At 37.0% G+C, this 23,567-nt stretch overlaps 1 protein-coding gene across 1 annotated transcript; it reads left to right on the top strand.

Moving 5' to 3' along the window:
• The first annotated feature begins 2,140 nt into the window (after positions 1 to 2,140).
• LOC149024709 (cysteine-rich receptor-like protein kinase 44) lies at positions 2,141 to 13,163 on the top strand. The gene is made up of 5 exons (XM_089144908.1): positions 2,141 to 2,535; positions 10,947 to 11,157; positions 11,286 to 11,523; positions 11,693 to 11,843; positions 12,383 to 13,163. The coding sequence occupies exons 1-5, from the start codon at positions 2,332 to 2,334 to the stop codon at positions 12,791 to 12,793; spliced, it is 1,215 nt and encodes a 404-aa protein (XP_089001034.1). The 5' UTR covers positions 2,141 to 2,331; the 3' UTR covers positions 12,794 to 13,163.
• Positions 13,164 to 23,567: the final 10,404 nt, after the last annotated feature.

Consider the following 23,567-nt stretch of genomic DNA (forward strand, 5'->3'; position numbering starts at 1 on the left):
CTCAAACTCATCAGCTCTCTCTGTTATCTGTTCCATCGAAAAAAAACTCTCCTGCTTCCAAAGCTCAAAAACACAACGCTTCGATTCATTGTTGATCTAGCCGCTTCAAACATTCTGACTCAGATTTATCACTGGGTTCAGCAACTTATCACCCAATACAGAAAAACCCAAGCAGTTCCATAGGTTTTCTTGGGCACTTGAGATGGCCAAGGCCAGAGTTGGCATCTCCTTTAATTCTTGCAAAGGGTATGTATTTATCAAATAATGTCTTCATGTTCTCTAACTGCATATGATTTCTTCAAGCTTCGAAATGTTCATCACTCTAATGAGTCTTCTAGGGATTGGCCCGAGCCCGATTTGCTGAAAACAGTCTCCGACAGGGTTGTAGAAATCTTAAAGGAATAAAGATTGCAGCAATGGCTTCTGCAGTTGGGCCTAGGAGAGCCTGGAGCCGTGTCATGCTTGGAAGCTTCGGAACCGTACAAGATAAAGATCTTTGATCTGGTCTCTAGAGTGAATGGTTTGAAGAGAAAGAAGATCAGAAATGATCATCATCATATGGGTAATAAACAAGAAGGTTCAGAATTGAGCCGTGCCGATCGACTCCGGCAACTAGTCCCTGGTGGTGGAGCCATGGATTTCTGCAATTTGCTTGATGAAACTGCTCATTAATGGTCATGCGAAATATCGCTGATCTCTACTCTCCCTGAGCCTGACTTTGCTGATTTAGGTACATAAAGATATCAAGAAAGAGAGGCCTAGAATGGAAAAATATCGAATAAACTCACGACTTAGCCATGAAATTTTTGGCCAGAGTTGAAGAGGGTGTTGGCGGTGTTGTTGCCGGAGTCGAAGGTGGAGAGCCGAGTGAATAGAGAGAATACATTTGGCCATTTTTTTTCTCCATAAGGGCATTTTTGGAATTTCAGAAAAATAAATAGTGGACTAATGGTTTCAATAACAGAATGGACTACCATGTTTAATGAATTGGGTGTCTGTGTTTTTCAAACATAAAGTGGGGTGTCAATGCTTTAAAGCCGCCATTTTGGGGTGCCTGTGCAATTTGCTCTAAAAACAAAGGAGTATAGGAACCACTTCTTTGAAACAAAGGACTAGAATTTGTATTTGATTGTGAAGTTTCAAAACCTAGCTAATTGTTGATGCAATGCTTGCATAGACAGAGTGACTAGTTAACAAGAATAACGTGGGTGTGGTCTAGTGAAAGGGATAAATCATGAGGTTAGTTTTGTTCTCAAGAAACACCGCATTTCTTTTTTCTTCTTTCGTTTTTTGGTAGAAAAGAATAAATACGGCATTGTCTTGTATTCAAAATCTACAAAATAGATAGTGACGGGGAGTGTGAGGAAGAAATTTTCATCCATTCAACATGGTGATGGGACACGCATCCAGGCAGTCAATTCCAAACATGTTATTCATGAAAAGGGGAAGATCAACTAACCCATACGTTATATAAGTATATAACCAAAAAAAAAAAAAAAAAACTCTGGTAGGTACCAGAAACAAAAAGGCAAAACAAAAACATTTCTGTCCAAAGGGGGTGGAACTTTAGTTTTGCACAATAATTGTCCTGAAAAAAAAAAAAAAAAAAAAACTGACACAAGATAAGTAGGATAGCCACAAAAACCCAACGAAATGGTAATATGTTTCTGGTAATATTGATTTGAATTTAGAGGCTATTTGTCTGTTCCTGATAATATTGATTTGAATCCAACGTTTTTGATCTCTTTCGTAAATGATAATAATGCCAATGGCTTCATTGTCACTTTCAAGGGAAAATTTTCATGTTTTTCCACGTCAACCAAATATTAAATGTGAAAGAGAAAGTTGTGCGTGAAAATTGGTTTCACATCTCTATAATTTTCAATCCTTGCAATTTATGCATGGCAATTAATTATCCAACTACCACAATTAGAATTCAATTAAAAATTAAATATAATATATCCCTAAAATTAGGTGACGGAGATTGAGAGAATTTTAGGAATTTATTAAATTTAACTTTTAGTTATATGAGTTCAAATAAAATTTAAATTTATTTTAAATTAAATAACCGTTATTACATAAATGCCACATTGCCACAATCCTGTGAGGGAATTACTAGAAAATGAATTACAGAGATGAATCCTGAGAGTTGTAGTGGATGTTAACCCGTGAAAATTCTACTCAGCAGCGAAGTGGAAATAAAAAGCATAATCGAAGTGTTGTTGTTTTTCTTGGTAATTCTTCTTTGCTTCACGTTGCGAGGATTCCATTTGGAGCCTGAAGACGTTCGACTAGGGTAATCGGAACCGGCTCGTTAAATACTGATGGTCGATGGAGTCGATGATGGAATGGGCGTTGTGTTCGTGTTTGTGGAGGAGACAGAAGAAGAAAGGGCAAGGAGACGAAGCAGGTGAAGAAGAACATGGGGACGGTTCTTGGGATTTGTTCTTCGAGCTTCGAACTCTACAAATCGCTACTAATTTCTTCTCTGACTTGAATCAGCTCGGCCATGGTGGCTTCGGCCCCGTTTTCAAGGTACGCTCTCTCTCTCTCTCTCTCTGTATAGTTCAATTAATTCTCTTCAGTGGTACTCCAGAATATCATTTTGATTAAATCATCTGCTCAACTGCTTCGATTATCTCCATTGTGCTTATTCCACCTCCTTTCGTTTCGCAAAACCAAGTTTTCCGAGTTAAATTGACGCAGGGTTCTTATTCATTTGTGATTGAATTGATGATTCGAACTTCATTATGCTCCTGGGTTTGGCGATTCGGGATTATTGATTACTGAAAATGAAATTTTAGTCCTTAAAGTTGATTTTCTGTTCATCAGAAGATTTAGTTTTCTTCGGTCAAGTTTGGTTCAACTCTTCATCAGAAGATTAAACTAGTTGCAGAAAGGTGTTCTTGTTTTAGTAGAACTCCCCAAAATTTCCAACTGCCTCTTTTAGACCTTTATGCTTGCGTCAAGTCCTTGTTGCTGCCACAGGAAAAGTGGTGATGTCGAACCCGGAAGTGGAATAACCATTTAGTGATACAATATGCAATATGGGCTGTTGGATCAAAATTTTGATTGAGATCTTGATCTGACAGTCAAAAATTTTTAATTTAAGAAATTTCTCTTAATAGTTCACTGGATTTATGGCACCGAAGCCAGTCATGGGACCAATTAACACGTTGAGCAAGTGTTTACCAATTCTGCTTGCAGTATCGGTCGTATCGAATAATTCGGTATCTCAATACCCATTCAAATTTTTTTTGTTGTTGTGCATTTATTGTGTTGTTAATTGTCCTGATCAAAATCTTGATCAAGATTTTCAATTTGCGGCATTCATGTCTTACTCATTTTTTTATTCAATTGGTTGACCTGATCCAAAAGGTCAAAGTCTATACTAGTTCCGTAGAAGTTTCGTCTTCCATGACCATGGATGCCTTACCCAGCACGACGAACGAGTGGAGATGGAGTTGACCACGTGGGAGGCAAACCCTAGGGAAACGAATGGATCCATTTAAACCGGTTCAAGCCAAACTAAATTCTTAACGGTCTGACTTTAGTCTCTGGTTTAGAGTGAAGTATTTTGTTGGTTCAGGTTACATCGAAACCCGAACCGAACCGAACGCGTGAAAACGTAGCTAAACGTTCGTGCCTGATTCCAAACTGAATGAAATTGACCGACAACGCAATTCGAACCAAAACTGACATTGAAAATCCGTTAATACCCCTTGACGTCTAATTTAGTCCGAGTAATTTGACGTGTTCGCTATCTAGTGGATTTCGCTTCCGCCTTTTTTTTTTTTTTCTTTCTCTGTTGGGTCTTGATACAAAGCGTGTTTCCAACCAATCGGGTAACTGTCCTTGACGACTGGAGCCTAGGCGCCGTGGAGTTCAGAGGAGTTGGTCGTCGGAAATAGTCGTTGCGACCGCCGTCCCTGTCGTAAAGACCAAAACGAAGACGCTTTCCTTTTAAATAGTTTTGTCATTTGACTGTTGACACGACACCTTATCTTAATATTTTGGACAAAGTCGACACCGCCTTTAAAAAAATTGTGAAAATTCAATTCGAGAAGCGAGGGACCCACTTCATGAACGCCAACTGGTGGGTCCATGGACGTTGTGGGTGGGTAACATGTTTTTTTTTCTTTCTGGTAAACGGTGGGTAGGAGTTGAGCTTTCGGCTAATTTAATACAAATAAGGTATTATTGCCATATATATATATATATATATATATATATATATATATAAATAAGGTTTTTTTTTTTTTAATTTTAGTTTTTATATTTACACGGTCGACGCCCCCACTTAACTATTCCAATGGTCCATAGGCACTGAGACCCCCCCTTTTTTTTTTTTTTTTTTCTTCTTTTTTTCTTTTTAAAATAATTTCAGACCAGTCACAAGGACTGGGGCCCACAGGCACGGACGGAGGGATTTTTTTTGGGGTGCAGATTGGATGAGGATCTTTCAGCTTTCACCGAAAACCCTGAAAAGAGCTATGAATGGTACAAAGGCATGAGATTCTAGTCATGAATTATACAAGTCATTTCCTGTAGTCATATTTTTATACAAAGGCACTTTCATACAAGTGGGTCTCTATTCATAGATCAGGAGTCTATTGCAAGTTTAAATCTTTGATCGTTGAAGTCCTTATGTGCTCTTCTTCATGGGGTTACTTTAGAAAATGTTGTCCCACTCTTACAATTACTAAGTGGCAAACAATTCTCTAACTGATCTATCTATTTGAACTGATCTCTCTACGCCAGAGTTGTTATTCTTATTTTTGCGTAACATTGCTCTATAGCAGTTCCTTGTTGCTGAAGTCAGGCAAAACCAAAGGTTTCTAGAAAACCCCAATGGGTAGTTGAGTTAGCAAGGGACCTTCGCCAAGGAAGTGTATAGTCTTGAGCTCAACTCATTTGGGCCTCTCACAGCCGTTGCTGAGTGCACCTCTGTTTTTTATGAAGGTTGAATAGTTCTCATTCAATCTCAATAACACCAATTTTGGGATATGGACCCATTGCACTAGTCAAACCAAAGGCTGGGATGTCCATCCTTGCATTTGAAAAAATAAATGAGAGTGAAGTAAGGCTTTCTTGATAAAGCCTAGCAAGCAAGTGCACAATCATTATAGAGCTAATAAAGGTTGTTCTGTCTTAGAAAACTAGTTCATACATAATCAAATTGTGCTAGCAAGAGTGAACTAATGACTCAATGAGAGATGACCTGACCCCTATTTTTGTTCTTTTAACCTTAATTGGGTTTTTGTGGTTGGGAACCTGGTATATAGAAGTGAAGGACATGGCTAACATTACAATGCTTCATGAAGATTGAACATCAATGGCATTCATCAACAAGCTAAGTTTATTATCTCTTTGAATTTCATTAATACAGTTCTTAAGACTTTAGTTGTGACTCTTGTGAGTACAAAGTTGCATCATGGCTAGTGGAGAAGACTTACATCTGAGAATTGATGCGAACAAAATTCTAGGGTTTTGACTAGATTTATGCCCAAGAATTGGGTTCATTCCAGGATGCTTTCTTAGGGAACCAGCAGTCTTCTAAGGCTGTATATGTTTGTAACTGAAGATTTCTTGGAGGAATTAGGTTTTATAGGATAAGGTAGTGGTGCCCTAGAAGTGTTTGGCCTGGTTTAGAAATAGGGAATTCTGGGTTTTGAAGCTTGGAATCTTGATGTGAAGTAATTTCCAGAATTGAATTTCAGTTCTAGGGTTTGGGAAATTAGGGTTTCTAGGGTTTGGATCAGGCTTGGGTTAAGGTCAAATGTCACTTTGGTTTGATGTATCTAATTCTGGACAGGTTTAAGGTCAGATGAAGGGCTGGAGAGATCTAAGAACTTGAAAATTCTAGGGTTAGGGTATCTAATGGAGAAGATGTGATTTGCAGAATTTCTAGGGTTTACTTTAAGGAAGGAGGGTGGGGTTAGGATTGAGTGTAAGGTAATGGGGAAGCTAATCCTAAAAGGGTGAAGGGATTGGAATTAGGGTTTGGAAGATATGGGTGTTCTAGGGGTTAGGAATAATTCTGTTTTTCTTGTTTTCTGGGTTTACTAAGCAGCCTCAGGTTTAAGGAGAGGAAAAGAAGAAGAAAGTGCAAAAAAGGAAAAGGTGGGGGGGGGGGGGGGGCTTCTGTAACTAAGGCTTAGGGTTATGGGAGGGTAGAGATTTAACTAGACTTGAAGGGGGAGGGATCCTAATGGTGCTGCAGGGTTGGGGAAAGTCTGCGATGGGGGATGATTTTCTGAAATTAGGTTAGGGAGGTGAAAAGAGGCTTGCAGATGGACTAGAAGAAGGGGAGAGGGTTATGGAGGGGATGGGGTTTCTGTTCACTTACTTGGAGATGGTATGCTGCTGCTGGAACTGAAGAACAATGGCTGGAATTTGAAGAAGACACTCAAGGGCTGCTGCAGTCCTCCCAAGGAAGCCAACTACTTATTTCCTCCAAACTCAATTTTTTTGATCAATTCAACTTGTGTTTACAGCGAATGGAATCTTTATTTATAGCCTCTAAAAGAAATAAAGTAAGACTCAGACTAGGAAACCTACTGGACTTCAAATTAGAACTCTAATTCTAAGTAAGACTTTGATTTAACCAATGACTCTCACATTAACAAGGACTCTTTCATATCTTACTTTGGAGAGATCCAATTTGGATTTTGAGAGTAGATATGGAGTCCTAACAAAAAGTAGACAAGGGGATTCCAACACAAACTAGGAATCCAACACTGACAAGGACTCTTCAATAAGTTGCAAAAGAATGACTGAATTGCTTAAATAAAAATAGATCTAGGGTCCTACTGACATGCTGAACCCAACTAGGCCCTAAGTGACTCAACCCAAAAGTGGCAAAATTACCCCTAAACTTGGATGAACTCACTGGTGTTGCTGGTAGGGTCGTAGGGTGCTGGTAAGCCCTTTGGGCCCTCACTGGAGCTCCTGGATTTGGTTTACATCAAGAATACACCATAAAGTACTCCTCTAACTGCCATGAAGAATATGAGTTGCACAATGTTTACATCAAATACCCTTCTGCCTGCTATGAAGAGTTTGAGTGTAAATGTTTACGCACTCTCTGAGTATGTGTGTTCAATGTCATTAAATTAGCAGAAATGTTTATTCTTGATGCTGAAAGCAACAAGTATGAGAACTTGCCAAAATTCTTGAGTTTTGTGATGAAGATGAAGTGGGTTAACCTTGGCACAATGGTAGATTGCTCTATTGCAATCTCTTGTTGGAGGTTCATAGCTTGGAAACAACCTCTTCTATGTAGCAAGGGGTAAGGCTGTTTACGTTACCCCTTACTATCCCTGCAGCAGCAGGAGCCTCTTGCATTGGCACAATTTCTAAGAGATTGTTCTACACAAGTCAATGAATTTCAAGTTCTTGTACTCAAACTGGTGACAGAAGCATGATATTACCCGAAAATCTTTTGGCAAGTTCCGTCCTTAATAACTGCTGCAATCCTGAAATGGATTTAAACTGAATATGAAACATGTGAGAAATGATTGGATTTTTCATTAAATAATTGTTTGAGGGAAAATGGAGAAGAGAATTAGGAAAAAGATAAAGCAGTTTAAAACGATGGCGAATTTGGTCAAACCCGGTAGATACAAGCAGTCAAAGAAATTGATTTGGATTAGGAAAGGGAGAAGTTTAAATTGAAGAAAGGAAATTGCTATGCATGCAGAAAGCACAGTTACTTTGAGTATGAGCTGGAAATTCAGGAACCCAGGTTATAGCAAGGTAAAGTTGAAATTAGTTGAGCAGGATGTGTTTGCAGCAATTGTAATTGAAGTAAATTCTATTGAACAATCAAAGGCATAGGTCATAAACACTGATGAAACCAAGTATATCTATGGTGACCGGAATACTTTCTTCTATTGAAAAGTTATATCCAGAGATCTAGTATATAGCTCAGAAATTCTCATACATCTTGGGATCGTCATCAAATCTCTGTGACATCTTGAGTCTTATATTCCCATTGGTATTTTGTTTGTATCCGGATATGGAGGGCTGTTTAACAGTGCTTCCAATGAGTTTTGGTAAATTGGTGTTCACTGTTTATATCATTTCTCTTGCTGCCTTATTTGGTGGTTTGGACTTGATCCTGTTTGTGTTATTGTCTCTGTACATGATAGCTGATCCAAACCTACTATACACAATGTTAATGTCCTGATTACTACTGTCAAACTCCATGGAGTGTTAAATTATTTGTTACAGGTTCAGACAGTTAAGGTCCATATTAATGTTAACAGCAAGATGAAGCATCTCAAATCTGGTCCAATTCCTATTGATTCCGGAGAATGAAGAGGAGTGGTTGTGTGAAAATGACACTTATTTGAACAAGATATAGCATGTAGCCAACCCTTGCCACAAATATTGATGCAAAGCTAAAGACGTTTAATAGAAAGAAAAAGCCCAATGGGTCAAGCCAATAATGGCCTAAGGATATAACCTAAATCAGTCCGTGGTTTTCATGGGCCAAGATTGCTCTACTTAGAGTCAACCCACATATAATGATCTTCATGGGCTAGACCTAGGCCCAAGACTTGTGTAATATAAATGGAAACTTGAGAGATATCAAAGTCAAGAAAAGGGGTTGTAGTCTGAATATAAGAAACTCCGGTGTCAAAGGAGTTTTCCTTTGTCAAGACTTAGCTAGTGGTTGGGTCAATGCTAGGTGGGTGTTAGCTAGTAGTTGTTTGATGTATTTAACACCTGTGTGACTTTGTCTTTAGATTGCCTATAATTGATCAAAATAGTAGCCAAATAAGACCTTTCACAGGGAATCAAGTTCAGATTTGATAGACTTAAGATGAGGCAAAATTTAGGTGTGAAAGAGGGCTAAAACTAGAGAGATATTATAAGGATAATAACATAACAATAGGGCTTAATAGATCTTCAAAATAGGGGCAGAACTATGATGAAGAAATTGAAAGGACAATATGAGGGAATTGAGAATAACAATGTAACACTAGGGCTTCACACCGCAAGGTGGAGCGATTGGATCGAACACCAACCTACCTTGATCAAACACAAGGAGTCTCCATAGAGAAGGAATGCTAACAAAGCAATTTGATTTCAATAGATGAGTTGTGTCTTCACCTCTTACATAGGTCTCTTTATATAGCATTCTAAAGAGACATAAACATTAATGGTAACATCCAACCACTAGCTAACACCACCTACCTATTAATAACTCAACTACTACCTATCTCTTTGACAAAGGAAAACTCCTTTAACAATGAGTTCTTTTATTTTCAAACCATAGCCCCTTTTATTGACTTTTCAAAAACTAGACTTGGGCTTAGGTCTAGACTATGAAGTTCAACATATGTGGGCTAACGTTAACCCACTAAAACAGTCCTAGCCCATGAAAGCCATGGGCTGATTTGGGTGATAGCTTTAGGCATTTGATGGGCCTAACCCAATGGGCTTCTTCTTTCTTAAATATGTCTTCAATTCTGCATCAGAGGGCTGATCAACTCACTTATCAATCTTTCTTAAATAATTTATTTGCAAGCCATTCTTCTCTATGGAGACTCCTTGTGTTTGATCAAGGTAGGTTGGTGTTCAATCCAACCAATCTACCTTGTGGTGTGAAGTCTAGTTGTTACTTTGTTTTTCTTATTGTTCCTTCAAATTCTTCATCTATTAACAAGTCGAGTTGGTGGTCTATTTTCTGTTTTTAGTAGCTAACCAGATCAGGCCATCCATTTTACATCAAAATTCCAGGGTACCTTTGCTCATCTCTACTTGATAATCTTTAGTTCGTCTTATTTGAATTATGGTCTACAGATCCGCCTCCACCGTGCGTTTGCAATTCTGTCCTTATTATCATAATGTTATTTTAAATTCACCCCTAAGGTTTTACTCTAGGTCTTTGTTTGTCTTTGTGCTATAGATAACCTTTCATGTATGAAATTCATTCTCTGTGAAAAGATCTTGTTTGGTTACTGTTTTGATCCTTCAAATACAATACTACACTAGTTATGTTCCACACCCTGCCAGCAGAGTTTACGGTGACTTGAAGGAATGCTTCTTCCAAGAAAAAAAATTCTGTGGGAAATTTGTTGTCTTTATGATAAATTGTAACTTCAAGCAGGGGGATAAATCTCTGAATGAGTACTGAAGTGCCTTTGAGATGATGTGGGAGGAGCTCAATATTTATCATCCACTTAAATTTCAGTTTCCTGTCAGTAAAGAGTTAGTTGCTTGCAGGAGAGAAGGTGCATTCCCTGATTGATATATCCTCTCGTCTCTAGTGCCTTTCTTCTCCCTTCAGAATTGATATCTCATCTGCTTTCAATGACAGTTCTGCCTTTGTTGCCGGATGCGGTCGTGGTTCTAACTTTCCTCGGGAAGGTTATGGCTCATGGTGGGCCATGAACATGGTGCAGGTGGGTGTTGGTGGACAATAGACAGAAGGACCATTTAGACAGTGTATACTATTGAGACGTGCTCGGCCACTTGGTAAACCATAATGGGGTTAGCAATTAGCTAATGTTGATGGATGGTTAATGCTGAAAAGAAGTCATTTAGTGACAGTAGTAACTTTCTTCTTCATTAGGATTTCTGTCTTAGGGTGTTACACTGTGGTCCATGCCATTCTCTCTCTGCCCATTTTATGACATTGGTGCTGCGCTTCTCTAGATGATACCATTTCGCCACTTGCTCAGAGAATCCTCTTACTCTTCCTTATAACTTAGATATATCTGCTTAGCCTTAATTAGGTATAGTTATACAACATAGACACAAGACTACCAATTCAGTTGGCTGCGTCAACTGCCAAATCCCTGAATTAGCAGTTCTTCCACCTTTTAATACATCTTTTCCCTTTCTTAATGGATTAACTTAGCAAGAACATTCTCGCTCATTATGAAAAAACAACTTTTTCTTACGTATATTTTGCAATATTCCTTTGCTTGCAGGGCTTAATGCCAAATGGTCAAGAAGTAGCCGTGAAGAAGCTGTCCTTGAATTCAAGACAAGGGCAACAGGAATTCATAAATGAAGTGAAGCTGTTGTTGAAAATTCAGCACAAAAGCTTAGTGACACTGTTGGGATGTTGTGCGGAAGGTCCTGAGAAGATGCTTGTCTACGAGTATCTGCCCAATAGAAGTCTTGATTATTTCCTTTTTGGTATTTGTACTACATAAGAAATACTACTTACATTTGAACCAAAGCTACAAGTAGATCATGTGCTAAAACTAGAAACCTATATTGAGGAAGAAAACTCACTGGGTAGTTGATGTGGTGCAATTGTCCAGATAAGAGCATGTCATCATCCTTGAATTGGACAAAGCGGTATGAGATAATTTATGGTGTGGCAAAAGGTCTTCTCTACCTACATGAGCAGGCCCCAGAGAGAATCATTCATAGAGACATCAAAGCAAGCAATATTTTGCTCGATGAGCAGCTGAACCCAAAGATTTCAGACTTTGGCCTGGCAAGACTCTTTCCTGGCGAAGACACTCATATGGAGACATTTAGGATTTCGGGTACTCAGTGAGTAGCTTCTTCACCATGCATTTTCACTCTTATACAAGCTATGTTAGTAAACAGCTGCAGATTGTCTCTAGTTGATCCATATTACGCTTGGTATTGATCTATAGTTGTTTTTGGGTGAAAATTTCAGGTTACTGAAACTAAGATTTTTTTTTTTAATTGAATCCAGTGGCTATATGGCTCCTGAGTATGCAATGCATGGGTACTTATCAGTGAAAACTGATGTCTTTAGCTTTGGAATATTGGTGTTAGAGATCGTGAGTGGGAGAAAGAATCATGACTCAAAGTTGGATGAAGAAGAGGTGGATCTTTTGAGTTATGTAAGTTACACAAAGTTTGCAGGTTATTACAAAGTTATGAAGTAGCTTATATATACATATATTGGACAATAATTGGAGCATATCGTACCTTCTCAATCCAAACTTTCCGTTGACTGCTTCCTCTTTATATGATTCTGACCAAAGTGAACTCACCGTTGTCAGTTGAATTGTTGTTGCACCATCCAGCTTTCAGTCAGGCATAGCACTAATTAGTAATCCTTGGATTAGAGGTGATATGTCGGGAAAGGTACCATTATCAGGTGGTCTAGATTTATCTGTTAAGTATTGTGGATTCCAGTAGTTACTTGATTAATGGGCACAAGAACCGAGGGGGAGAACTAAGTTTTTACTTTAAGAAACTTAGAAGTAATTTCTTTCCATGTACCTACATAAACTACAAAGTATGGATGGATGACCATACTACCATTGAGCAGTTTTTATTCTTTCTTCTTCGTTGAAAATGTGAATATATGTATATATACATCTTGAATAGCTATTATTTGCTCCAATTGCTCAGGTTTGGTTTCTTCCTTTCATAGGCCTGGAAGCTCTATCAAGAAGGAAATGTGCTGGAATTAGTGGATCCTAATCTTGCGGAGTTCAATCATGATGAGACAGCAATCTGCGTTCAGCTGGGATTATTATGCTGTCAAGCAACTGTTGCTGAGAGACCGGACATGGGTTCTATTCATCTCATGCTTTCAAGTGATTCATTTACATTGCCTAAACCTGGAAAACCAGGAATTCATGGCCGTGGAGGGCGTTGGTCCACCACCTATTCGTATGCTACTACTGCTACTGCTACTACTGCTGCTGCTGCTACTACTACTACTAATACTACTAATACTACTAGTACTGGCATTACCATAGCTTCTTCAATTGATGGTGGTTTAGTTGAGGATTCTTCGACCAATACTATATCCTTTTCTTCCATAGACGAAGGTCGATGACCTCCATTAGTTTTTTTCTGTATAGCATTTTTTGATTCTGTGTCCATAACATATTATTTTATTTCTACAATTTAATCTGAAGTTGTCTTCATTGGTAATATGTATACATGAGTAGGATGTGTTGAGAATATATTATTTTGTTGACTATTGTCAATTTGTCAACACTCTTCCAGCAAGACATAAGAGGGTTCTCTGAGCAAGCAGCATAGAAGAGTCAGTACACGAATGAATAACTGGGACAGAATAATTTGAAGACATGAGGACAGATTGACTGACAGAGAAAGGACTACGTACCCTTCCCAATGCCTGCCTTCCCAGTAGCTCTGGGAATTTACTTTCATCGATATTATTATGCTCAAATCACCTAACTGCTATGATGTAGTGCATAGTGTTTAAGCAGGGGAAGAGAACACCAAGAAAACTAAATAGTTTGTCACAGAACAGAGGACAAATGAACTACTTTTACATTAGTTGATTGATGGTATGTTAATAGGGCCTCAGACCTCTTAGATTCTCTGAGAGCTATATGATTATATTTTCACTATAATATGTCATATAAAGATTATGTTGAAGCAAAATGTTATGCCAGTAACGTTACATTTTTTTTCTTCCTTTGTTACTAATTTTTAGAGATTTTACCAAGTTTCAAAATGTTGGCAACATTTGCAGGTTTCAGTTAACTTTCTTTTTTTATAAATAGCAATTATATTAGAAGGATACAAATATTCCCTTTTAGTTTGATTTCTAATTATGAATTTATAAACTTAGTCAACCTTACTTTATAATTTCAATTACGTCTTTGTTTCCAATTATAATTTCAATCAATCTTATAATTTCAATTACATCTTTGTTTCTAATTATAATTTTAATTAACCTTACATAATTTCAATTATATTTTTGTTTCGAATTATAATTTCAATTAAATTTACTTTACAATTTAGTTTCCAATTATAAATTTTTCAATCAATCTTATCGGTTTTTAATTATGCATTTCAAAGTTTCAATCAATCTTACCTTGCTTTATCTATTTTGGTCAATCAGCCTTACCTATCGCCTTAATTCATATATAAATGACAAAAAAATATTCGAAAACATTGTTTGACAAAAAGAAATACGATTGAATTTTCAACCATTAGTGATATATCGTTGATTTTTGGGAATTCGTATGTTGCTTGCAGGTTTGGTGTCAGACACCATCGACAAGGCAAATTGTTGCTGATATATTGTACCATGGATTTCACACCTTTTGAAACGTTTTTCACAAGTTCTTTTTTGTAGAAAATCCCACAAATTAATCGATACAAAAATGAGAGGGGTTCAAAAGTTGAACTTCATTTAATATATTTTCTAAATGAAAAATATATAAGAAACACTTTGCTAAATAGTTTTGAAAGTAAAAGATGGCCGAAGATGAAAAAGTGTAAAGTTACACTTGAAGTTAGAGCCATCCCTTCCACTCCCCCCACCCAAAAAAAAAAAAAAAAAGAGTTTTCCTCCCCTTTCCAATTTTTTGAAATTTCCTCTCAAACTTTATTTTCATGTGTAAAACATCAACATTTAGCTTCCCCTTTTTTTTTTTTTTTTTTTTTTTAATTTCCTCTCTTTACTATTCAATTTTTTGAAATTTCTCTTCTAGTCATTTTTTCATGTGTGAAATATCAATACTTGATCCCTTTTGATGTAGGGGAAATATGTATAAGGACGGAGAGTCAAATCTAAGATCTCCTTGGTCCTACTACCTCTATATAAGAGACTGCCACCATTGTGCTAAAAGGACGACCAATTTACAAAACCTCTGCTAACAAAGGAGTTGAGACAGGCCAGACAGTTTTCAAAGTAAGAAAATGAGCAAAGAATGAAGGGTTACACTTTATAGCAGAACTACTCTAAGGTCATGCCCCCCCCCCCCCCCCATTTTTTTGGAAATTTTCCTCCCCACCATTTTTTTGAAATTTTCTCTCTAACCTTGTTTCCATGTGTGAAATATCAACATTTGATTCCCCTTGATTTTTTGAAATTTCGTCCCTTTCTTTCTCAACTTTTTGAAATTTTCCCTTTAGTCCTTTTTCCATGCGTGAAATATTAATATTTGGTTCTCCTCCATGTAGGGGGAAGATGTGTAAAGTTCAAGAGAGGGTAGAAGAAAGCAGCAGAAAGTAAAATAAATCTGAAAATATTATATGTTTGCCCCTTGTAGTATATTAGATATACCAATCCCCCCCCCCCTTTTTGTGGATGGTTCTGACTTCTAACTGAGTTGGAAGATCTAGAGACAATGTCGATACAGGTGATACTTTCCGGGCTTTTTCCTTGAAGTGCCCTCATAGGGAAGACCAATATTGGAAAGGAACTAAAAGATAAAGCTATGGATGAAGAACCCAAAAGTGGTGGGAAGTATGAATGGCTTTGGAGTTGACAGCAACATGGCTTTAATAGAGTTGCAGAGTTGCATGGCTGAACATGATTTAACTGTACAGTTGGTTGTTAGGAGTTCAGTTAGTGCTAAGATTTGTGAGGATGGAACTTAAAAGGATAGATATAGGAGAAAGCAGGAGAAAGTAAATAAATCTGAAAATATTATCTGTTTGCTCCTTGTAGTGTATTAGAGATTATCACACTTGTAAATATTATACATATGACATATTTTTGTTGGCTTTTCAATCATTTATTTGGCAGAATAAATGATGAAAAACGAAGTACAAAAAAAAAAATCAAGATATATATTGAAAGGGAGAGAAGGATATCAAGGATTTATGTTAGTGAATGAGAATTGTGATGAACCAGAGAGATAAATACAAACTCTAAACAGAGGTTTCAGTTTCTTTATGATCCGAAGTTCCACGCATGTTTGTTAAGAAATGAAGCATTGGGTGTTTAAGTTGGCTTGAAAAAAAAGAATGAATCTTTTGACTGGTTGGAAGATGGGAAGGGAACAGAAAATAACAGGGGGCTTAAGGTGTCTGAGTTATGCTCATTGCCAAGTAACTCCATTTCCTGTACTAAGTGTGATATAGAAGTGTTCTTTTAGAAGTGGGATCATTTATTAGTATAAAAACTCTAATGGACTACTATGTAGATTGGAATGCTCATTCGTTTCTGAAACATTTGCACAAAGAAAAGACTCACAAAAATCTTAAGCTTTCTTCGAGAGGGGGTTTGGTATGATTGTATTGCTGAGTTTCATAAACAAGATAACATGGATGGTCATAGATGACATCCTTCCTAAAAATCAAAGAGAAACTTTTACTATTATGTATACCCTTCCTCAAGTTTGATATTAATGAAACAAATTAGTTTTCTATTTATGTTTATAATTGAGGTACGTGATCTTCAATAACAAACATCTTATCTTTTTGAGGTATCATATTTTGTATTTACTCTTACTCCTCTACCAAAAGTTTTACCTCTCCTTTTCTTGAAAATGAGAATTATTACGTTTTTTTATTCGTGATATTTCAAAATGGGCAAACTACCATTTGTTTTTATAGGGATTCATTATACATGACTTACATGAAAAGATTTTGCAAACACCATAGCTTTTTCTTTCTTAACTATAGAAATTTTTTAATTTTTGGTTTTTCTTTCTCCTTTCTCTTTTCTCGATTTTGTCTTCTCTCTCTTCCCCATGTATGGAGATGCATGTGTCACTTAACTAGTTCTTTGAAATTTCTATACTAGATATTGACGAGAGAAAAGATGTGCAAAAATGAAGACTCGAACCTTAAGACCTCCTTGGTCTTACTACCTCTATTTAAAAAGCAACCACCATTGTGCTAGAAGCACATTTACAACCACACTCCACTAACCAAGGAGTGGAAATAGACCAAACAGTTTTTAAAAAGTAAGAAAATGAACAAATAAATAAATGTTAAACTTAAATGCGGAGCTACTTCCTCATTTTTTGAAAATCCCCCCCCCCCCCAAAATTTGAAATTTTTACGCTCTATGTTTGAAACGTCAATGTTTGGTTCTCCTTAGTTTTTTTTTAACTTCTTCCCTTTCTTCTTGACTTTTTAAAAAGTTTCATCTACTCCTCTTTCCATATGTGAAATATCAATACTTGATCCCTTTTGATGGAGGGGGAAATGTGTAAGGATGAGCACTCGAACCTAAGACATCCTTGAACTTACTACTTATACATAAGAAGTTGCCACCACCATGCGAGAAGCACTACCACAACAAAACTCCACCAACTAAGAAATGAAAATAGGCTAGACAATTTTGAAAGTAAGAAAATGGGCAATGAAGGAAGAGTTACACTTAGGATGAAGCTACTCTAAGGCCATGGTCACCCCCTCCCCTTTTTGGAAAACCCTCCCCTTCCAATTTTTTTGAAATTTCCTCTCTAGCTTTGTTTTCATATGTGCAATATCAACATTTGGTTCCCCTAAATTTTTTTAAATTTCTTCCTTTTCATCTTGACTTTTTCAAAATTTCTCCTCTAGTCCACATTTCACGTGTAAAATATCGATACTTGGTATCCTTCGATTTAAGGGGAAGATGTATAAAGATGGAGACTCAAACCTAAGACCTCTACATAGAGTGTGCCACCACCGTGTTAGGACAACTACTACAAAACTCCACTAACCAAGGAGTGGAAATAAGCCAAACAGTTTAGAAAGTAAAAAATAAAAAAAAAAAGGCCAAAGAATGAAGGGTTACACTTAGAGTGGAGCTACTCCAGAGCCACTCCCCCCCCCCCCTCCAAATTTTGTTGAAATTTCCTTTCTAACTTTATTTTCACATTTGAAACGTCAACATTTGGTTCTCCTTAATTTTTTTTAAATTTATTCCCTTTCTTTCTTGACTTTTTGAAAATTTTCCTATAGTACACATTTTATGTGTGAAATATTAATACTTAGTCCCCTTAGATGTAAGGGGAAAATATATAAGGACGGAGATTTGAACCTAGCATCTCCTTCATCTTACTATTTCAACATAAGAGGTTGTCATCTCCATGTTAGAAACACAACCATTACAAAACTCCACTAATCAAGAAGTGAAAACAGGCCACACAATTTTGAAACTAAAAAAATGGCCAAAGAATGAAGGATTACATTTACGGGTGGAGCTACTCTAGGGTTTTGTCCTCCCCACCCCGACTATTTGAATTCTTCTCTAGTCCTTTTTCCATGTTCGAAATATTAATATTTTGTCATTCTCGATATAGGGGAAGATGTGTAAAGATGGAGACTCATACCGAAGACCTCCTTGGTCATACTAATCTCTTTGTAAGACGCTACCACCATTGTGCTATAAGCACAAGCACTACAAAATTATACTAACCAAGTAAGAGAATGTCAAAGAAAGAAGGGTTACACTTAGGAGCGGAGCTACTCTAAGGCCATTGCGCCCTCCCCCCCCCCCCCCCCAAATTTTTAGAAAACTTTCCCTCCCTTTCCCAATTTTCTGAATTTCCTTTCTAGTCTTGTTTTCATGTGTGAAATATCAAGGGATTTTTTTTTCTCTTTTTTTTGTTGAAAATTTATTCATTAAGGAAAAGTTGAGGCTATAAGAATACAATCAATGAGCTAGGGAGTGGAAAGTGGCCAAACAGTTGTTCCCTTAACCAACTGGGCCTTCCTGTCTAGAACATTTGCACATGAATTACGGGTTCTAGTAACAAAAGAAAATTGACACTCCTTAAAACAGGAGTTGAAATGACAAATGTCAGAACAATAGCCTAAATGCAGAGAGGAGAACACTTACGCTTTCCAAAACAAAATTGCACAAGTTCAATATTGTCAGATTAAAAAATGACTTAACGCCAATCTTCTTGGATTGTATATAACATAACCATTCAAAAAACAGTCACCAACCAGAGCTGATCCAAACTTAAGCGAGTCCTAAACAACTAATAAAACATCTCCCAGGTGATTCCGAGCAACCAAACCAATTTCACAGTGAGCCCCACCATCTACAAAGGACACATTTGAATTAAGCTTTACCCACCCTAATGGAGGGGCCTCCCACTACATGCTCTCCTTTTCAAGTACCAATTGAACGCACTTTCTAGGAACCGAAGTAACATTCAAAAATTCTGCAGCCCATCGTTTAGCCTTTGCTGCAACATGCTAAGGAGACCATGATCTCCTTTTGAACACAACATCATTCCTAGAAAGCCAAGCTTCCAGCACAAAAATAAGTAGTGAGACAGCACTTCATCTTTTTCAGACTTATTCTTCCCAGAAAGAGAACGTAACTCTTGAAACCAATCATATACATGAGTATCCATGATTGGAGGGGCATATGATAACGCACTCATAAGCCAAACGACTTATGCATATTCGCAACCTATAGTCACATTATCAAAACTTTTCCACCTCCTTCCCACACCGAAAACAAATTGGATTTACGTTAAAATTTCTTCTCATCATACTATCACTAGTCGCAAGTCTTGCTGCACATCCCTGCCACAACATATGCCTAATCTTTGGCAGTACAGGGCTTTCCAAATAAACTTCCACACATTAGAAGGTACACTAGTGCATGCCGACTTTCTAGAAAAAGATGTTCTACCATCGTCATACAACAAGGTCTCCAACATCAAATCAATATACACTATCTTCCACACATCATAAGGTATACTAGCACTGTGTGAAATATCAACATTTTCTTCCCTTAATTTTTAAAAATTTCTTCCCTTTCCTTCTTGACTTTTTGAAATTTCTCCTCGAATCCTTTTTCCATGTGTGAAATATCAATACTTAGTGCCCCTTGATATAGTAGGAGGATGTGTAAGGATGGAAACTTGAACCTAAGACCTCCTTAGTCTTACTACTTCTACATAAGAGGCTACCACCACAATATTGGAATAATGACCACTACAAAACTCCACTAATCAAGGAGTGAAAATAGACCAGTTAGTTTTGAAAGTAAGAAAATGGCAAAAAATGATAGGTTACATTTAAAGGCGTAGCTATTTCAAAGTCATGCCCCCACCATTTTTTTTTTTTTTTTTTTTTAATTTTCCCTTCCCTTCTAATTTTTTGAAAATTCTATTCTATACTTGTTTTCACGTGTAAAATATTAACATTTGGTTACCCTTAATTCTTTGAAATTTCTTCCTTTCCTTCTTGACTTTTTGAAAATTCTCTTGGAGTCATTTTTCCATGTATGAAATATCAATACTTAGTCTCCCTCAATGTAGGGAGAAGATGTGTAACGATAGAGAGTCAAACCTAAGACCTCCTTGATTTTGCTACCTCTACATAAGAGGTTTTCACCAACATCCTAGAAGTACAACCATTACAAAACTTCACTAAGGAGTGGAAACAGGCCAAACAAATTTTAAAGTATGAAAATGGTCAAATCTACCTCTACATAAGAGGTTGTCACCAACGTCCTAGAAGTACAACCATTACAAAACTTCACTAAGGAGTGGAAACATGCCAAACAAATTTTAAAGTATGAAAATGGGCAAAAAATGAAGTGTTACACTCAGGGGCGGAGCTATTTTAGGGCCACCTCCCTTCACTTTTTGAAAAAAAATTCATCCCCTTCCCGATTTTTTGAAATTTCTTCTCTACCCTTATTTTCATATGTGATATATCAACATTTGGTTTTCCTTCATATTTTAAAATTTCTTCCCTTTCCTTGTTGAGCTTTTCAAATGCCTCCTCTAATCTTTTTTCTACGTGTGAAATATCAATACTCGATCCCCATATGTAGGGGAAAGATGTGTAAAGACGAGAACATTAACCTAAGACCTCTATGGTCTCAATATCTCTATATAAAAGGACATCATTATACCAAAAACACTACCACAAAAGCCCCCCACTAACCAAGGAGTGGAAATACACCAAACAATTTCTGAAAGTAAGAAAATGGGCAAAAAAATAAGGGTTATACTTAGTGGCAAAGCTACTGCCTCCATTAATTGAAGATCTTCCCTCCAAATTTTTTTGAAATATCTTCTCTAGTTATGTTTTCACAAGTGAAATATCAACATTTGGTTCCCCTTAATTTTTTGAAATTTCTTCTTTTTCCTTCTGGACTTTTTGAAATTTCCCATCTAGTTCTCTTTCCATGTGTAAAATATAAATACTTGGTCTCCCTCAATGTAAATGGAAGATGTGTAGGATGGAGACTTGAATCTAAGACCTCCTTGGTCTTGTTACCTCTATATAAAAGGCCACCACCAACGAGCGAAAAATACGATCACTACAATCTCCATTAACCAAAGAATGAAAACATGTTGATAGTTTTGAAAGTAAGAAAATGGGCAAAATAAGAAGGGTTACACTAAAGGGCAGAGTTACTCCCACCCCCCATTTTTTGAAAATTTCCCCTCCCCTTCCCAAGTTTTAAAATTTTTCTCTCTAGCCTTGTTTTCATTGTAAAATATCAACATTTGGTTCCCCTTAATTTGTTGAAATTTCTTCTCTTTACTTTTTGACTTTTTGAAATTTCTCCTCTAGTCCTCTTTTTATGTGTGAAATATCAATATTTGGTCATCTTGATGTAGGTGGAATATGTGCAAGGACGAAGACTCGTATCTAAGACTTCCTTAGTCTTACTACCTCTACATAAGAGGTTGTCACTATTGTGTCAGAAACATGTTCACAACAAAACTCTAATAACTAAGAAATGAAAATAGGCCAAACAATTTTGGAAGTAAGAAAACGGGCAAAGAATGTAGGGTTTGCCTTTCGAGGGGTGGAGCAACTACTCCTCCGTTTTCTAAAAAAAAATCTCCCTCCTTCCAATTTTTTTGAATTTTCCTCTTTATCCTTGTTTTCACGTGTGAAACATCAACATTTGGTTCCTTTTAATTTTTTTTCAAATGTCTTTTCTTTTCTTCTTGACTTTTTGAAATTTCTCATGTAGTCCTTTTTTCATATATGAAATATCAATACTTGGTCCCCCTTGATGTAAGGATGTAGATTTGAACCTTAAAACCTCACTGGTCTTGCTACTTCTACACAATTTTAGAAGTAAGAAAATGGGAAAGAAGAAAGGGTTACACTTAGGGGCGCAATTACTCTAGGGCCATGCCCCTTAATTTTGAAATTTCTTCCCTTTCCTTCCCGATTTTTTGAAATTTCTTCCCTTTCCTTCTCGATTTTTTGAAATTTCTCTTCTAATTCTCTTTCCAGTGGAAATACAACACTTGCCCCTCAATATAAAGAAAATATGGAGTCTGGATTGTCTCCCCCGACAGTTGTTAACCACAACTTACAGGGGTGGCCCACAAGGTTAGGGCGATGGAGTTTATTTTTTTGAAATGTTTTATTATTTTTTATTTGTGGTCCCCACATAATTTGTGGTTGTAACACCGTTGAGAGAATACAAAGTGCTTCCGTCAGAGGAGATGATCCACATTAGAGAATATGTGTAGAGATGAAGACTCAAACCTAAGACCTCATTGGTTTTACTACCTCTACATAAGAGGCTGCCATAAACATGTTAGAAGTACGACTACTACAAAACGCAACTAACAAAGGAGTAGAAACATTCCAAACAGTTGGAATTTGGAACCTCTAATGATTGAGCCTTCCTAGTTAGAAGATCTGCAACAAGATTGGACTTTCTAAAAATGTGAGAAACATTACAAGTTTCAAAACGAGCTTGCAAGTTTGTAATATCCATGACTACTCATTGGAATTGAGTATTGTATATGATCCATTTTGTATTTTTGTGGAGTAGCACCTCTCTTCTCTCTCCCTATGAGGTTTCAATAAGAGGTAGAATAGATAAAATAAAAAGACGCACCAGCATCATCTATCAAGCTTTTATGTCTTGTTTCCAAGTACAAAGTCACATGTTCACTCATTGGCTATGAAAGATTGAAACATCAATTTTATTGACACTTCCATGTATTATTATTAGCCCTTTTTGCACATGTTTCTCCTTTATCAAGATTGCAAAAGTTTATAGATTTTGGTTTAAGAAATAGGCCTCATTGACATATTGATTTATTTGTTTTGTAAGAAGATTTAGCTATAGGACTTTTGAAATTTTATTTTTGGTAAGGAATTAAGGACTTATGGGAATGGGCTGAGAATATTTTCTTCTTGACATCTTTAATTTAAGTAGAAATACCCAATTGTCTCCAAGATTATGACAACTTTCTTATTTTGCTTTTCTCTAAGGCTGCGTTTGTTTGCAAAGTTGTGGGCCCATGTGTAATAGGGTGAGGGAGAAGGAAAGGAAATGAAAGTGTGGAAAATGTTAATTGTGAGTCCCACATTTTATTTTTCTACACTTTTCTACAAAATCCCACACATTTTGTGAGGTTTTGAAAAGGCTTAGGGTGGGAAAGTTGGGTTGTCACCTCACCAGACAAGTTTCCTTAAATTAACTTTCCCATTTCAAGCAACCAAACAATGCACACTTTTAGGATTTAAAGGAAAAGTAAGAAAAGTTTATTTTTTTTCAAGAATTTTTCCACCACTTTTTTCCTACCCCATCTTTATTCCAGCAAAAAATGTAGCCTTAAGGTTCTAAAAGTCGTTTATCAAATTTTTTATTTTTTTTAAAGTTGAAACTGATTATTCATGGAATACACTTTCTTTTCTTTTTTTTGGGTTTGTGTATGAGGTTCAACCTGGCCAGCTTGCGCTAGGGGTGCAAGTTTGGCCCTGACCCGCCCTAAGCCCGCCCTGAGCCCGAATAGGGCTTGGGCTAAAGATTTTGGCCCTAAGGGCGAGTTAGGGCCAAAATATTCTGGCCCTGAACTAGGGCCAAGGGCGGGCTTGGGATTACTCCTCGCCCCCCCCCACGATTTTTAGCCCTGACCCAAGCCCTGATTTTGGCCTGATCTTGGCCGTGA

The sequence above is a fragment of the Hakea prostrata genome, chromosome 2 (assembly GCF_041222555.1).
Source record: "Hakea prostrata isolate BN-2017 chromosome 2, UWA_Hpros_2, whole genome shotgun sequence".
Taxonomy (NCBI): Eukaryota; Viridiplantae; Streptophyta; class Magnoliopsida; order Proteales; family Proteaceae; genus Hakea; species Hakea prostrata.